The following is an 18,190-nucleotide window of genomic DNA, read 5'->3' on the forward strand; positions in this document are numbered from 1 at the left end:
CCCTGCACGCACCGCCGCCGCTGCTCTCGCTCCACCCGCCGCCGCCGCCGCTGTGGCTCTGGCTGCCGGCCCCGGCACGGGCCCCGCACGGCTCCCCGCCGCCGCCCGGACGCACCGGCTCTGCTGCCCGGCCCGCGCCGCCCCCCCGCGCTCACAGCCGGGCTCTCCGCCGCACCGGGGCGGAGCCGCCCACACGCCGTTCCTGAGCCTGCAGCGACACCGTGCGCTGCTCCGCCGCCTCACGCCAGCCGCCACACTGCCTCTGCCTCCGCTCCGTCATGGCTGTTTCCTCCGCTTTTGCTCTTCCAACCGTGATCGTCTTTCATTTTATTCTTCCGTTATTTCCTTTCTCTTCTCTACCGTTTTCTTTAGCCGTTCTTGTAACTCGCAAGAAGCCTCCGGCGCCACACAGCAGTGAAAACAAGTCGCATCCACCCATTCTCCTTACGTGGCTTTAGCGTTAGACCAGAAAATGTTGTAATCGAGTCAGAAGCTCTTCACAACCAGCTTCACCCAGCGATTAGAGGTAAGTCCGTCGCGTGCTGCTCATCTCCTTTGCGGTTGTTTCGTTTCTCCTCTTTGTCATCTTCTCCTCCTAATTACCTCCTTCAGACCATCTCATGTCTTTCTCTTCTATCACTTCTTTTATATCCTCCTTTCTTGCGCTCCACCCTTCCTGCACCCTGTGAGAGCATCTGTGCCAAACCAGTAAACTCGTCTGTCCGTCCATCCTTCCTCTCTGGAATCCTTCCTTCTCGTGCCTCTCCTTACGCACACACACTCTGCTCTTCTCTCCTGTTCTCTCTTTCATCTCCTTTGTCTCATTAATCAATGTATTGTTCCACGTGATTACATCACCCTCCCCATGAAGCACCAACACGCCACGGGTAGCAGTTCCCGTTCCTCTCTGCTCTCGTCTTTCATCTCTCCAGTCAAGGAACAAACTTCCTGCTCACTTCAAGTCTGTGCCGGGCTGACAGAGCGCTCTTGCACCTCAACGTCTGGAAGGAAACCACGCTCTGCAGACCCCATCCTCTCAAGGGAGAGAATTCACAGCCCTCTGAAACACTGGACAAATCCCGAGGTACCCGGACATTACTGCAAACAGACTTCACTAAGCACAAACAACCCAGGGCAATCTTTACTCCAGGGATTCAAACACACCACGGCTCAGCAACCAATTCCTCATGAACGCTGAATAATTACGGAACAACCACAGCTCCAAACACTCTTCATACACCTCGATGAAGAACCATTCTTCAGGCCTCATTTGGCACCTGTATGATGAATGTACCTTTCTGCCGTCATGTTCCAGGCAGGCCAGCACAGTCAGAAACACACAGCGAGATTGTCCATCCCCAGGGCCATTACAGCCCGTGGAATGCCTCTGTGCAGCCTGATCCACAGGGTAAAGGCAACAAAGTCATTGTATCTGTGTCGTTTTCTCTGGCAACACACGCCCGACTCCCAGCACATCCACTCTAAGAAATGGTTTGGGGTCCCTTCTGCATCCGTGCTTCTGTTATTTGCCCCTACTCTGTCTGGACAAAGAAGACAGAAAGGAGAGGAGGCAGTGGCACACTGCTGATCCAGGAAAGCAATCATAGAATTTCTTACACTGGAAGGCACCCAGAAGGATCATCCAGCTGAACTCCAAATCCAGGCACGTTTGGTCAATCCAAAATGAAGAATCCATGGCCAAAGACATATCAAGGTACAACTGTCATTCAGACTCATCTTTAGGGAACAGCAACTTACCTCAAGCATCCCTGCCTCCTCCTTCAGAAAAGATTTACATTCAAGGCAGGGAATTGGTTCTGAAGTCTGTTTTCCTTCAATGTTATCAGTAATTTCAGGGGAAGAGGAACACGGGGAAATGACCCACATTCTGCAAAAGCCTCTAAATCACTGAACAGAGCACAGTGCACTTCAAACACTTGTATCACATGCCAAGTAGGAGAGACCTGGCAAATCCAAGGACATTCTCCCAGCGTCAACCTCAGCTTAGAAGATTGGAAAATCCATCCCTCATACTGATGGTCAGCTGCTGGAGACTCTCCTACCTGACAGCGGCCAAAATTCAGCAGTCTGCATTTCATTCGCTGTTACCAACACATTGCCGATGCAAAATAAGAAAAAAAAAACAAACCCGAGGTTTCTGGTAAAAGGAGAGAAGAAAACTAGAAGATCGCATTCCATCATATCAAAATGCCACGTCTGGCAACATCTTGATTATGGACAGAATTTTCTCCACTCACTCTCAAGACAAGAGCATGAATGTAAACAAGGTGAGCTTCAGAGAAGGGTAATCGAGCAAGACTGAAATTTCAAAAAACTCCTGTTTAGCCAACACCATATTTTCAAAAGCAAGTGCTCTGAGATGGGTAAGGATGATGTCCTCACTTCTGGCAGGAAGAGCTTGGAGAATACCAAGGATAGACAGCACTTCAGAAGGACCTGAGAGGATCCCAGGCATGCAACCCCAAGGAACGGGTGACTTCACAAGGTTCCCCAGTGGAATCCTCCACCCCAAGCTCTGGGAAATCAATCTCCAGCTGAGCAGCTGGAGCTTTCTTGCCCAATGACAGAGCTTGTGCCACACAGCATCTCCAGTTCCTCCCTACAGAAACTTCCCCACTCAGAGTCACCCTCTCCATGATGGAGGGCCCAAGCAATACTCCATGCCACTCGGAGGATTGCAGCTGCAGCAGCCAAACTGCCCCACCACAACAGCTTGGCCCAGCAATAAAACCCACTCTGAGCACGATCCAGGCCTTCACACATCCCACCCTTCCTTCACAATTGGCACAAACAACTTATGAAGGGATGCAAAACCACAGAACTTCTGCCAGGCCCTGTGAAATTCACACTAAATGCTCTGTGCTTTTTCAGCAGTCTCAGATGGAAATGATGTGTTCTCATCACAGAAGCACACATGAGAGATGTTTAAAATTCTGGGATCAGAGTGACACCTCTGATCCCGGTGCAGATTGATTTGGTTTTGAGAGAGCCACACCAAATGCTGAAGCACAAGCATGGTCACAGTATCCACTGTAGGGGAGAATTTCTACAATGATATCAGGGCTGCTCTGGAAGGTTTGCTGTGGTTGTGCAGGCATCACGGTTGAGCATGACCAGGGGTTGATCACCCCATTTCTAAAGAGGCTGATCATCCAAATGCTCAGGTCAGAGAAATGTGGCACACACAGATTATACCCTCCTCCTCAGCACATCCTCCTCCAAATCCCACTTGACAAAGAGATAGGAACAGTCAAATTCATATCAAGAGATGAGGAAATTGCTATCGATGTGCATCCCTACACAGGAACTGCAGCAAGCTCAAGTCCTACCCTCCCACATTGCATTTCTCAACATAAGGAGTTTCTCATTGAACAAAATTCAGTATCGCATTTCCTCTTTCCATCACATATTGTACAGTAATGATGTAACAGCACAAATTACTTCCTGTGGAAGGAGATCTTCATCACCCCAAAGGACTCTGTGGCCATTTCAATAGCACACAGCACCTCAAGTTCCACAAAGCCTCCAACCGGAGAACCTTAGAGCCTTGCAAAGGATCTCACACAGAAGCACTCTGTGCCCATCCTGTCTCAGTTCTCTCTAGGCATCCTCCAATCATCAGTTCTAAAGACAAGCACATTATCACTCAATCCTGTTTTAAGACATGACCCATGGCCTTCCCAATGAATCCCACCTTCCCTGGGCAACTCTTTTCTCTGCTCAAAGTCACATAAAAAAACCTAAAAGCATGTGCCTTATTGCGCCAATGCCACAATTACTTCAATAAACACGCTGCAGTTTCCTTCTTGTAAAGGATGGAAAAAAATACAAGGAAATATGCAAGTAGAACTCCATACTACCTTTCCCTCTTTCTTAATGAGCCAGATGATAAAACCGAAATGCAGAATAGATGTTTCCTCAAAGAGCCAAATACGTGAAGTCTCAAGTGTAATTTTTCAGTCACACCTCTTACAAGGAAAATAAAACAGGACAGTTACCAAAAATAATCCAGGCCTAATACTAACGTGGTCTGCAGTCAGCAAAAGCATTAAGTCAATGCAATGGGACTGGGGGATTGTTACCACCACATCGTGTTTTGTATTCGTTCACCAAGCTCACACCGAAACCCTACACGCAATGAAGTAAGAAAGTTGCCTGCAAAGCTGTAACCTTGGGCACCTCTCACAGAAACCGGCAGTGATTTCATTCGAGGGTACAACTCCTGCCCAACGAGGCAACACTCAGCTGCGGATGGTAAATGCTCTGCCGTCCATAATAGCTTAAGATTGCTGCTTCGACGCACACCAACAAATTGTGAAATCACGAGAGGACATGGAGGTAGATGGAAATGTCCCTTTAATACCCCTAAACACTCGCTCCTCTGAGACTGAGAGGGCAGAGCCTCGCTACATGGAGGAACTACCCAGGGGGTGGGAGAAAATCAAGAGAGGAGAAAAGGGCGAGAAATGAGTAAGGCAGTAGCACTGACCGTGTCGAGGAGAGCGGAGGGCTCCGGCTGCGTGTCCTTGGCCGCGGCGCCGGGCGGCGGCGGAGGGAAATTGGGGCTGAAAACCATGAGGTCGCTCTTGGCCGCGCCGTCCGCCACGCACAGGCTGCGGCTGTGGCGCTGCGAGTACGACCAGCTGCCCACTTCGCTGGCGCACACCAGCGTCGTGGGCCCGGGCCCCGAGAGCACGGCCGCCCGCGGCGCCCAGCGCGACGCCCCGTACAGCACCAGGGCCAGCAGGAACAGGCTGGACACGGCGCAGATCGCCACCACCAGCCACACGTTGGTCGCCGCGCTGGCCGCGCCGGCGCCGAGCTCCACGCCCGACGCCGACCGCGACCCCGACCCCGACCAGGACGACGAGGACGAGGAGGAGGAGAGCGACGATCCCGGGCCCGCGGCCAGCGCCGCCTCGGCCGCCTCGAGCAGCGACACGCTGAGCGTGGCCGTGGCCGAGCGCGCCGGCTCGCCGTGGTCGCGCACGACGATCAGCAGCCTCTGGCGAGGGCCGTCCGCCTCGTCCAGCGGCCGCGCCGTGCTCACCTCGCCGCTGTAGAGCCCCACGCGGAACGGGCCCTTGCCCCGCGGCTCCCACAGCTCGTAGCGCAGCCACGCGTTGTAGCCCGAGTCGGCGTCCACGGCGCGGATCTTCGCCACCACCTGGCCCGCCGGCGCCCCCCACGCCGCCCACGCCCACAGCGTGCCCGAGCCCGAGCCCGAGCCCGAGCCCGGCCCCGAGCCCGGCCCCGAGGACGCCTCGGCCGCCACGGCGCCCGCCTCCGCCGCCGAGCCCGCGGGCGGCAGCAGCAGCGCCGGCGCGTTGTCGTTCTCGTCCAGCACGAAGAGCTGCACCGTGGCGTTGCCGCACAGCGGCGGCTCCCCCGCGTCCACCGCGCGCACCTCGAACTGCAGCACCTGCAGCTCCTCGTAGTCCAAGGGCTGCAGCGCCCACAGCCGCCCGCTCTCCGCGTCCACCGACACGTAGCTCGACGCCGCACGCCACCCGCCGCCCACGGCCCCCGACGACCACGACGGAGCCGCGGCCCCGCCGCCCACGCCGCCCTCCCACACCGAGTAGCTCACGCGCCCGTTGCCCGCCTCGTCCGGGTCCCGCGCCCACAGCCGCGCCAGCTCCGCGCCCGCCGCGTTGTTCTCCCGCGCCAGCACCGTGTACACGGCCTGCGAGAACGCGGGCGCGTTGTCGTTCACGTCCGACACCGGCACCCGCAGCCCGCGGCTGGCGCGCAGCGCCGGCGCCCCGCCGTCCTCCGCACGCACCTCCACCTCGTACTCCGACACCCGCTCCCGGTCCAGCGCCTCGCGCAGCACCAGCGAGTACGAGCCCGCGAACGTCGCCTCCAGACCGAACGGCGACGCCGGCCACACCCAGCACCGCACGCGCCCGTTCGCCCCCGAGTCTCGGTCCGACACGCTCAGCAGGGCCACCACCGTCCCCACCGACGCGTCCTCCGACACCGGCACCGACAGCGACGTCACCCACACCTCCGGCGCGTTGTCGTTCACGTCCAGCACCTCCAGCTCAACGCTGCAATGCCCCGAAAGAGGAGGCATCCCATCGTCTCTCGCCTCAATACGAAAATCATATACACTGACTTCTTCGAAGTCCAGGGCTGCGGTTAGATGAATCTCCCCTGTCTTTGGATTGACGAAAATCACATCTCTTGCACTCGGGGGAATGAAGCTGGTCGCGGTAAAGGTCACTTCGCTATTACTTCCCAAATCCGCATCACTAGCGTTCACCCGCGTTACCAGCGTCCCCACCGCAGCACTCTCCGGCAGCTGCACTTTGTACACGGACTGGTTGAACTGCGGCGCGTTGTCGTTCGCATCCAGCACCGAGATCAGCAGCTCCATTGTCCCTGTCAGAGACGGCCGGCCCCCGTCACTCGCCGTCAGCACCAAACGATGCACGGAAATCGCCTCCCGGTCCAGAGGTTTCGTTAAAACAAGTTCGGGGATAAGATTTCGCTCATTCGATTTTTGTAAATCCAGAGAGAAATGCTCACTGGGGCTGAGTGAGTAAGAGAGCTGTGCATTCTCTCCGATATCCGCATCCGACGCGCCCTCCAGAGGGAAACGAGACCCAGGAGGCGAATTCTCTGATAAGCTGAGGTTTTTTCGGGCGGCGGGGAAGACGGGGGCATTGTCGTTGATGTCGGTGACCTCCAGCTGCACATGGAAGACGCGCAGCGGCCGCTCCAGCAGCACCTCCAGGCGCAGCGCGCACGGCGCGCTCTTGCCGCACAGCTCCTCCCGGTCGAGCCGCGAGCTCACCAGCAGCGCGCCGCTCGCCCCGCTCACCTCCACGCTCGCCCGCCGGCCCTGCGCCACCAGCCGCAGCCGCCGCGCCTCCGCCTCGCCCGCCTCCAGCCCCAGGTCCTGCGCCAGACGGCCCACCACCGTGCCGGCCTTGGCTTCCTCCGGCACCGAGTACCGCACCTGCCCGCCCGCCAGCGCCCAGGCCGCCTGCAGCACCAGCACCCGCAGCACCGCACCACAACGCTCGCCCATCCCTGCACGCACCGCCGCCGCTGCTCTCGCTCCACCCGCCGCCGCCGCCGCTGCGGCTCTGGCTGCCGGCCCCGGCACGGGCCCCGCACGGCTCCCCGCCGCCGCCCGGACGCACCGGCTCTGCTGCCCGGCCCGCGCCGCCCCCCCGCGCTCACAGCCGGGCTCTCCGCCGCACCGGGGCGGAGCCGCCCACGCGCCGTTCCTGAGCCTGCAGCGACACCGTGCGCTGCTCCGCCGCCTCACGCCAGCCGCAACCTCAGCCGCGCTGACTTTCCCCACCGTGTCTATTTTCTGGTGAGTCTTGTTGTCGTGCTCCTCTTCTTTCCCCTTACATCTTCGTCTTTCTTTCTATGTTAGCCTTTATTTCCTCTTTCTTCACTTCCTTTTTCGTTTCTCCTTCTTTCTGCATTTTCGGGTTTTTTTGGGTTTGTTTCGATTTCATTTCTTCATTTTCTTTGTACTCTTTTCTCTTTCTTCCTTGTCTGTCTTCTTTATGGTCCTTGTTATGCCACTCCTCATTCTTTCCACTCCTTTTCCGTCTCCTTCCACTCTCCTTTGTTCTTTAGCCGCACAGTTCGTCAGTTTTCTCTGGCGCCGCGGACACCATCAACTGCGGCACCATCAGCGCTAATTACAGAGTCCCATTGCTAGAGAGCTGTGCTGCTCTGACCAAGGGTGTTAGGAACCAACTCCCTCCCAAGGATAACGATAAGGTCGGGGCGTGCTGCTCTGCTCTTTTACTGCCTCTTTTGCATTTCCATTCTGTCATTCATCTCTTACTTTCATTCTGGCTTCATTTTTATTTACGCGGGTTCATTACTATTAGTAGTAGTAGCAGGAGGAGGAGGAGGAGGAGGAGTAGCAGTAGTAGTAGCAGTAGTAGTATGCTGTTTATTTTCTGCACTTCTATCTCCTCTGTTTCCCTTCTCTTTTCTTGTTCTTTCTCTACAACTTTTCGTTCCTGCCTCTCCTAGACTCTCCTCATCTGTTTTCAGCTTGTCTCTTCTGATTTTTTTTTCCTTCACTAAAATAGTTTCGAAATTCTTGCAATATACTTTGGGAATATATCCCTTCTTCTTTTACCTGACTCTTTGATGTACCTCTTTGCTTTTTGTTTGGTTTATTTTGTTTGTTTCTTTTAATTCTTTCTACATTCTTCCTCCTTTCTTGGCGTTGCCTCCCCTTCTCATCTAATGCCATACTTTATATCTTCTGGACATTCTGTCCTTCAACAAAATATTTGAAAAATACCTACAGCACCCCTGCCACCAACCACAGACATGCCCTTGGGCCAGAATCGCATTTCTCTTCCCTACACCTCCTCTCCATGTGCAGACGGAGAAACCCACTTACTGTCCATGCACCTGCAGCTTCCCCTCCCTCCAGGAAAAAGGCCACAAATCTTCAGCCTCCCGTGTTCTCAAGGGCCCAGCAATAACACAGCAAGGCAGTCAGATGGCAAAGAACAGCTCTGCCACATCAAAACACATCCACCGCTCTGACACAGAAACTGAAGCACAGCTATTGGGACATCTGTGCACACAGGCCTCAAAGAGTTCAAACAAACCAGGGAATTTGCTCATTCAGGAACTCAAACCTATCACAGCCCAACACCACAAACTTTCTTAGAGACTTTAAAAAGCTCTGCGCAACCCCAGCTCCTGAGGACTCATCATGAGCCTCAGTCCTTCCTGACTCACTCTCCGCTTGCATGTTCCACGTTCTTCTCTTCCTTTCTGGCAGGCACTCACTGCCTAGACAACACACCGAGAACCTCGCTATCTGTGAGGCCCACAGAAAATCTCACACTCACCGTAGAATGATCCACTTGTCAAACAAGAGCCACGAAGGTAACGTCACAACAAGGTCACTAAGAACACTCCCTTGACCTTCTACACATCTGTTTAGTGAAACCAGTGCTGGTCCCTCCTCCATTCCCTCTTGCTGTCACCCACTCAGGCTGTGCCAGGAAGCATCAGAAAAGGAATGAGAGCCGGTAACAGCTGCTTTGTTGGTCCAAGAGGGTGAACATTCTGCTGATTCGACAAAAAGATGACACAACTCGACAGGAACTAAAGTACACCGGTCTCAAGAACATCCACGTTTGGCGAACGACTTACCTCTTCTGAACTGCTTCCTTCTTCAGAAAAGAAATATTTTCCGAGCAGGGGGATTAGTTTTAAAGGACACTTGCCCTTAAAACTATCAGTGTACCTGGGGTAGCTGGACAGAAAGAAAAAATCACTTATGTTCCACAAAAACTTGACGGCATGCAATGCCCGTGAGGCACTTCCCTCGCTGGGGAACAAGGAAGCAGACCTGTAAGCTACAGAAATTCTCTCAAAGCAAAACTTAGAAGAGAGGAATCGACATCCCCCACACTGATGGGGAACAGCCCAAATATCTGCCACGTTGCCAATGAGAGACAGGAAATGAACACAACCGCAAACAAACCCAGCAAAACAAAAGCATGTGCAGTTTGGCAGAGAAGAGGATAAAAGGAAACACCTCCCATTCTGCTGTTGTACTGAAATGCAAGTTTTGACGCCATCCTGAATACCAACAGCCGTCTAGCAAGACTAAGAGCAGAGGGGTAATGAGGGAAAGATACAGAGAAGGCTTGGCAGCATGACCCAAATTTCAAAAAGGTTCTCTTTGACCAACAACATCGCAAGTCAAACCCAAGTAGTTAAAGGCACGCGGGACAGGTGTCTTCACAAGCAGCAATACCAGAAAGAACAGCAGTGCTCTAAGATGTGCAGAACTTCTGGGTGTCCTGAGAGGATCCCAGGAGAGCAGCACTGTGTGCTGGAACCACTCCTGAAGTACTCTACCATAATCCTGTATTTTGCACTCTGGCAACTGGAATCTCCACAGCTAAACAGACACCCTCCATTTCATCCCCAAAGATGTATTCAAAAACTCCCCTTGCCCCACGTCTGGCACAAAAAATACGCAGAGTTCTGCAAATGCATTCTGTGATTCTTTGACTTTTCCCGCGTGATAGGATGCTTTGTGAGTTTTCAGCATTTTCAAGTACAAACCAAGTTCTCAAAGGTTCTGCAATTAGAGTAATGAACAATACAGGTCCCAGTCCCCACTGAGCCTCTCCTTCAAGAGACCACAACAAGAGATAAAGCGCCAATCCATTCAAAATCACAACTGGGTGGAAGAATTTCTACAATCCAAGACCGGAGCTGGGCTGCTCTGTAGATGTGAAGGTTTGGTGTGTACATCCAGACACCAGAACGAGCCGTGTGCGATAACAGGACACACCATCTCTACCCAGACTGACCGTGCAAGAGCACAAGCAGGAGAAGAAAAGCACAGCAAGATTACACCCGCCCCCTCAACTGCCCTTAAAAATCCTCTCTGAAGACGAGCACAGATCCACCGGGGCAAGAGCTGTGGAAGCTGGGACGAACACGCTACAGTACACATGGAAAGCAGTTTGTAGTGCTACCCTCCCACAACAACACTCCCAAAAGAGCAGCAAAAGTGTTCATCAGTGTGCACGTTACCCACTCTTTTCCAACACTTTCCACATGCCAGGCCAGAGGCAGCCAAGGAGCTGTCTCTGATGGGAGATATTCATAAGCACAAAGGACTCTGGCCATTTCAATACCACATGGCATCTCAAGATCCAGAACGCCTCCAACATCAGACTCTCGGAACCTGGGAAAGAATCCGGGGCAGAAACACTCCATACCAATCCTGCCTCCTGCTAGGCATGCTCCATTCCTCACTTTGTAACATTTATTCTCGAGAAAAAGCCATCATCTCCCATGCTTCTCTTCTTATGACATGGACCAAGGTCTTACAAATTATTTCCAGATCCCTCACACAAGGCATCCCACTGCTCCAGAACACCATCCCAGTGTTCACAATGACTCTGTTGGACCAACCGAAACAAAGAAACTACTCTCTGCCAAATGAAAACACATTAAAGCACAAGTCGGAATCGTCAGTTGTCCCCACAACTCTAGCTGAGGAAAACGACACAGGATGAGGACAGAGAAGAAAACCACAGGTGATACCAACAAGGTCATCACTCTGCAGAAGGCAATAAGCCACGACACAGTGCCTGGGGGTCTCTTTCCAGCAGAGCCTCGTTCTTTTGCACTCCTACAACGAGCTCGGGTGGAAACGCTACATACCAGCCAACAAGACGGCTGTCAGCAGAAATGAAACCTTAGGGAAGTGATTTCACATTAGGGGAAAACAATCCGTGTCCACACCAGCAAATCTCAGCTGCGGACCGTAATACCACATGCGTGGAGCTATACCTTTATTTCTCCCAAGTATTCCCCGCCCACCAGCAGGAGTTCTGGAGCTCGTGCAAGGACATAGCGGCAGGGGGAACGGTGCTCGTGACTTAAATAATCATTTGTTAAGGAACACATCGCCCTCTGGAATCGGCAATTCGGATTGGAAGCCATCAGAGACTGCTCAGGGAACATAACAGAAGGGGCAGAAGAGGAAAAAAACAAGTAGACATGAGCAGAGGAAGCAGCACTGACCGTGTCGAGGAGAGCGGAGGGCTCCGGCTGCGTGTCCTTGGCCGCGGCGCCGGGCGGCGGCGGAGGGAAATTGGGGCTGAAAACCATGAGGTCGCTCTTGGCCGCGCCGTCCGCCACGCACAGGCTGCGGCTGTGGCGCTGCGAGTACGACCAGCTGCCCACTTCGCTGGCGCACACCAGCGTCGTGGGCCCGGGCCCCGAGAGCACGGCCGCCCGCGGCGCCCAGCGCGACGCCCCGTACAGCACCAGGGCCAGCAGGAACAGGCTGGACACGGCGCAGATCGCCACCACCAGCCACACGTTGGTCGCCGCGCTGGCCGCGCCGGCGCCGAGCTCCACGCCCGACGCCGACCGCGACCCCGACCCCGACCAGGACGACGACGAGGACGAGGAGGAGGAGAGCGACGATCCCGGGCCCGCGGCCAGCGCCGCCTCGGCCGCCTCGAGCAGCGACACGCTGAGCGTGGCCGTGGCCGAGCGCGCCGGCTCGTCGTGGTCGCGCACGACGATCAGCAGCCTCTGGCGAGGGCCGTCCGCCTCGTCCAGCGGCCGCGCCGTGCTCACCTCGCCGCTGTAGAGCCCCACGCGGAACGGGCCCTTGCCCCGCGGCTCCCACAGCTCGTAGCGCAGCCACGCGTTGTAGCCCGAGTCGGCGTCCACGGCGCGGATCTTCGCCACCACCTGGCCCGCCGGCGCCCCCCACGCCGCCCACGCCCACAGCGTGCCCGAGCCCGAGCCCGAGCCCGAGCCCGAGCCCGAGCCCGGCCCCGAGGACGCCTCGGCCGCCACGGCGCCCGCCTCCGCCGCCGAGCCCGCGGGCGGCAGCAGCAGCGCCGGCGCGTTGTCGTTCTCGTCCAGCACGAAGAGCTGCACCGTGGCGTTGCCGCACAGCGGCGGCTCCCCCGCGTCCACCGCGCGCACCTCGAACTGCAGCACCTGCAGCTCCTCGTAGTCCAAGGGCTGCAGCGCCCACAGCCGCCCGCTCTCCGCGTCCACCGACACGTAGCTCGACGCCGCACGCCACCCGCCGCCCACGGCCCCCGACGACCACGACGGAGCCGCGGCCCCGCCGCCCACGCCGCCCTCCCACACCGAGTAGCTCACGCGCCCGTTGCCCGCCTCGTCCGGGTCCCGCGCCCACAGCCGCGCCAGCTCCGCGCCCGCCGCGTTGTTCTCCCGCGCCAGCACCGTGTACACGGCCTGCGAGAACGCGGGCGCGTTGTCGTTCACGTCCGACACCGGCACCCGCAGCCCGCGGCTGGCGCGCAGCGCCGGCGCCCCGCCGTCCTCCGCACGCACCTCCACCTCGTACTCCGACACCCGCTCCCGGTCCAGCGCCTCGCGCAGCACCAGCGAGTACGAGCCCGCGAACGTCGCCTCCAGACCGAACGGCGACGCCGGCCACACCCAGCACCGCACGCGCCCGTTCGCCCCCGAGTCTCGGTCCGACACGCTCAGCAGGGCCACCACCGTCCCCACCGACGCGTCCTCCGACACCGGCACCGACAGCGACGTCACCCACACCTCCGGCGCGTTGTCGTTCACGTCCAGCACCTCCAGCACCACCTTGCAGTGACCCGACAGCGGAGGCGTCCCTTTATCAGTCGCGTCCACTTGCAGGCGATACAGACTAAAATCCTCATAGTCCAAGTTACCCAGAAGACGGATCTCTCCGCTCTTTCTGTCAATTCTGAAAATGTCTCTTCCATCCTGCGGGGACACGATCTGGACCGAATAGGAAATATTACTGTTCGACCCCTCATCCAAATCCGTGGCATTAAGTTTGATCACCAAAGAGCCTCGTTCTGCGTTTTCGGGCAGCTGCACTTTGTACACGGACTGGTTGAACTGGGGCGCGTTGTCGTTCGCATCCAGCACCGAGATCAGCAGCTCCATTGTCGCCGTCAGAGACGGCCGGCCCCCGTCACTCGCCGTCAGCACCAACCCGTGCACGGGAATCGTCTCCCGGTCCAGAGATTTCGTGAGCACCAGGAATAAGGACTCAGCGTCCTCCTCGGTTTTTTGTAAATCCAGAGAGAAATGCTCGCTGGGGCTGAGTGTGTAGGAGAGCTGCGCGTTCGCTCCAATATCCGCATCCGACGCGCCCTCCAGCGGGAAACGAGACCCCGGCAGGGTGGTGAATTCCGCGATGCTGAGGTTTTTTCGGGCGGCGGGGAAGACGGGGGCATTGTCGTTGATGTCGGTGACCTCCAGCTGCACATGGAAGACGCGCAGCGGCCGCTCCAGCAGCACCTCCAGGCGCAGCGCGCACGGCGCGCTCTTGCCGCACAGCTCCTCCCGGTCGAGCCGCGAGCTCACCAGCAGCGCGCCGCTCGCCCCGCTCACCTCCACGCTCGCCCGCCGGCCCTGCGCCACCAGCCGCAGCCGCCGCGCCTCCGCCTCGCCCGCCTCCAGCCCCAGGTCCTGCGCCAGACGGCCCACCACCGTGCCGGCCTTGGCTTCCTCCGGCACCGAGTACCGCACCTGCCCGCCCGCCAGCGCCCAGGCCGCCTGCAGCACCAGCACCCGCAGCACCGCACCACAACGCTCGCCCATCCCTGCACGCACCGCCGCCGCTGCTCTCGCTCCACCCGCCGCCGCCGCCGCTGTGGCTCTGGCTGCCGGCCCCGGCACGGGCCCCGCACGGCTCCCCGCCGCCGCCCGGACGCACCGGCTCTGCTGCCCGGCCCGCGCCGCCCCCCCGCGCTCACAGCCGGGCTCTCCGCCGCACCGGGGCGGAGCCGCCCACACGCCGTTCCTGAGCCTGCAGCGACACCGTGCGCTGCTCCGCCGCCTCACGCCAGCCGCCACACTGCCTCTGCCTCCGCTCCGTCATGGCTGTTTCCTCCGCTTTTGCTCTTCCCACTGTGATCGTCTTTCATTTTATTCTTCCGTTATTTCCTTTCTCTTCTCTACCGTTTTCTTTAGCCGTTCTTGTAACTCGCAAGAAGCCTCCGGCGCCACACAGCAGTGAAAACAAGTCGCATCCACCCATTCTCCTTACGTGGCTTTAGCGTTAGACCAGAAAATGTTGTAATCGAGGCAGAAGCTCTTCACAACCAGCTTCACCCAGCGATTAGAGGTAAGTCCGTCGCGTGCTGCTCATCTCCTTTGCGGTTGTTTCGTTTCTCCTCTTTCTCATCTTCTGCTCCTAATTACCTCCTTCAGACCATCTCATGTCTTTCTCTTCTATCACTTCTTTTATATCCTCCTTTCTTGCGCTCCACCCTCCCTGCACCCTGTGAGAGCATCTGTGCCAAACCAGTAAACTCGTCTGTCCGTCCATCCTTCCTCTCTGGAATCCTTCCTTCTCGTCCCTCTCCTTACGCACACACACTCTGCTCTTCTCTCCTGTTCTCTCTTTCATCTCCTTTGTCTCATTAATCAATGTCTTGTTCCACGTGATTACATCACCCTCCCCATGAAGCACCAACACGCCACGGGTAGCAGTTCCCGTTCCTCTCTGCTCTCGTCTTTCATCTCTCCAGTCAAGGAACAAACTTCCTGCTCACTTCAAGTCTGTGCCGGGCTGACAGAGCGCTCTTGCACCTCAACGTCTGGAAGGAAACCACGCTCTGCAGACCCCATCCTCTCAAGGGAGAGAATTCACAGCCCTCTGAAACACTGGCCAAATCCCGAGGTACCCGGACATTACTGCAAACAGACTTCACTAAGCACAAACAACCCAGGGCAATCTTTACTCCAGGGATTCAAACACACCACGGCTCAGCAACCAATTCCTCTTGAACGCTGAATAATTACGGAGCAACCACAGCTCCAAACACTCTTCATACACCTCGATGAAGAACCATTCTTCAGGCCTCATTTGGCACCTGTATGATGAATGTACCTTTCTGCCTTCATGTTCCAGGCAGGCCAGCACAGTCAGAAACACACAGCGAGATTGTCCATCCCCAGGGGCATTACAGCCCGTGGAATGCCTCTGTGCAGCCTGATCCACAGGGTAAAGGCAACAAAGTCATTGTATCTCTGTCGTTTTCTCTGGCAACGCACGCCCGACTCCCAGCACATCCACTCTGAGAAATGGTTTGGGGTCCCTTCTGCATCCGTGCTTCTGTTATTTGCCCCTACTCTGTCTGGACAAAGAAGACAGAAAGGAGAGGAGGCAGTGGCACACTGCTGATCCAGGAAAGCAATCATAGAATTTCTGACACTGGAAGGCACCCAGAAGGATCATCCAGCTGAACTCCAAATCCAGGCACGTTTGGTCAATCCAAAATGAAGAATCCATGGCCAAAGACATATCAAGGTACAACTGTCATTTAGACTCATCTTTAGGGAACAGCAACTTACCTCAAGCATCCCTGCCTCCTCCTTCAGAAAAGATTTACATTCAAGGCAGGGAATTGGTTCTGAAGTCTGTTTTCCTTCAATGTTATCAGTAATTTCAGGGGAAGAGGAACACGGGGAAATGACCCACATTCTGCAAAAGCCTCTAAATCACTGAACAGAGCACAGTGCACTTCAAACACTTGTATCACATGCCAAGTAGGAGAGACCTGGCAAATCCAAGGACATTCTCCCAGCGTCAACCTCAGCTTAGAAGACTGGAAAATCCATCCCTCATTCTGATGGTCAGCTGCTGGAGACTCTCCTACCTGACAGCGGCCAAAATTCAGCAGTCTGCATTTCATTCGCTGTTACCAACACATTGCCAGTACACAATAAAAAAAAAAAAAATCGAGGTTTCTGGTAAAAGGAGAGAAGAAAACTAGAAGATCGCATTCCATCATATCAAAATGCCACGTCTGGCAACATCTTGATTATGGACAGAATTTTCTCCACTCACTCTCAAGACAAGAGCATGAATGTAAACAAGGTGAGCTTCAGAGAAGGGTAATCGAGCAAGACTGAAATTTCAAAAAGCTCCTGTTTAGCTAACACCATATTTTCAAAAGCAAGAGCTCTGAGATGGGTAAGGATGATGTCCTCACATCTGGCAGGAAGGGCATGGAGAATACCAAGGATAGACAGCACTTCAGAAGGACCTGAGAGGATCCCAGGCATGCAACCCCAAGGAACGGGTGACTTCACAAGGTTCCCCAGTGGAATCCTCCACCCCAAGCTCTGGGAAATCAATCTCCAGCTGAGCAGCTGGAGCTTTCTTGCCCAATGACAGAGCTTGTGCCACACAGCATCTCCAGTTCCTCCCTACAGAAACTTCCCCACTCAGAGTCACCCTCTCCATGATGGAGGGCCCAAGCAATACTCCATGCCACTCGGAGGATTGCAGCTGCAGCAGCCAAACTGCCCCACCACAACAGCTTGGCCCAGCAATAAAACCCACTCTGAGCACGATCCAGGCCTTCACACATCCCACCCTTCCTTCACAATTGGCACAAACAACTTATGAAGGGATGCAAAACCACAGAACTTCTGCCAGGCCCTGTGAAATTCACACTAAATGCTCTGTGCTTTTTCAGCAGTCTCAGATGGAAATGATGTGTTCTCATCACAGAAGCACACATGAGAGATGTTTAAAATTCTGGGATCAGAGTGACACCTCTGATCCCGGTGCAGATTGATTTGGTTTTGAGAGAACCACACCAAATGCTGAAGCACAAGCATGGTCACAGTATCCACTGTAGGGGAGAATTTCTACAATGATATCAGGGCTGCTCTGGAAGGTTTGCTGTGGTTGTGCAGGCATCACGGTTGAGCATGACCAGGGGTTGATCACCCCATTTCTAAAGAGGCTGATCATCCAAATGCTCAGGTCAGAGAAATGTGGCACACACAGATTATACCCTCCTCCTCAGCACATCCTCCTCCAAATCCCACTTGACAAAGAGATAGGAACAGTCAAATTCATATCAAGAGATGAGGAAATTGCTATCGATGTGCATCCCTACACAGGAACTGCAGCAAGCTCAAGTCCTACCCTCCCACATTGCATTTCTCAACATAAGGAGTTTCTCATTGAACAAAATTCAGTATCGCATTTCCTCTTTCCATCACATATTGTACAGTAATGATGTAACAGCACAAATTACTTCCTGTGGAAGGAGATCTTCATCACCCCAAAGGACTCTGTGGCCATTTCAATAGCACACAGCACCTCAAGTTCCACAAAGCCTCCAACCGGAGAACCTTAGAGCCTTGCAAAGGATCTCACACAGAAGCACTCTGTGCCCATCCTGTCTCAGTTCTCTCTAGGCATCCTCCAATCATCAGTTCTAAAGACAAGCACATTATCACTCAATCCTGTTTTAAGACATGACCCATGGCCTTCCCAATGAATCCCACCTTCCCTGGGCAACTCTTTTCTCTGCTCAAAGTCACATAAAAAAACCTAAAAGCATGTGCCTTATTGCGCCAATGCCACAATTACTTCAATAAACACGCTGCAGTTTCCTTCTTGTAAAGGATGGAAAAAAATACAAGGAAATATGCAAGTAGAACTCCATACTACCTTTCCCTCTTTCTTAATGAGCCAGATGATAAAACCGAAATGCAGAATAGATGTTTCCTCAAAGAGCCAAATACGTGAAGTCTCAAGTGTAATTTTTCAGTCACACCTCTTACAAGGAAAATAAAACAGGACAGTTACCAAAAATAATCCAGGCCTAATACTAACGTGGTCTGCAGT

General features: G+C 55.1%; 2 protein-coding genes across 2 annotated transcripts; both read right to left on the reverse strand.

The window, feature by feature from the left end:
- Positions 1 to 4,462: 4,462 nt before the first annotated feature.
- On the reverse strand, positions 4,463 to 7,060 carry LOC134049820 (protocadherin alpha-2-like). Its single transcript, XM_062502493.1, has one exon. The coding sequence runs from the start codon at positions 7,058 to 7,060 to the stop codon at positions 4,463 to 4,465; it is 2,598 nt and encodes an 865-aa protein (XP_062358477.1).
- Positions 7,061 to 7,211: 151 nt separating this feature from the next.
- Positions 7,212 to 14,136, reverse strand: LOC134049821 (protocadherin alpha-2-like). The gene is made up of 7 exons (XM_062502494.1): positions 11,347 to 14,136; positions 11,013 to 11,113; positions 10,582 to 10,735; positions 10,146 to 10,171; positions 9,181 to 9,283; positions 8,761 to 8,814; positions 7,212 to 7,298 (listed from the first exon to the last, which is right to left on the reverse strand). The coding sequence occupies exons 1-7, from the start codon at positions 14,134 to 14,136 to the stop codon at positions 7,212 to 7,214; spliced, it is 3,315 nt and encodes a 1,104-aa protein (XP_062358478.1).
- Positions 14,137 to 18,190: the final 4,054 nt, after the last annotated feature.

Source organism: Cinclus cinclus, chromosome 14 (assembly GCF_963662255.1).
Source record: "Cinclus cinclus chromosome 14, bCinCin1.1, whole genome shotgun sequence".
In the NCBI taxonomy this organism is placed as follows: domain Eukaryota; kingdom Metazoa; phylum Chordata; class Aves; order Passeriformes; family Cinclidae; genus Cinclus; species Cinclus cinclus.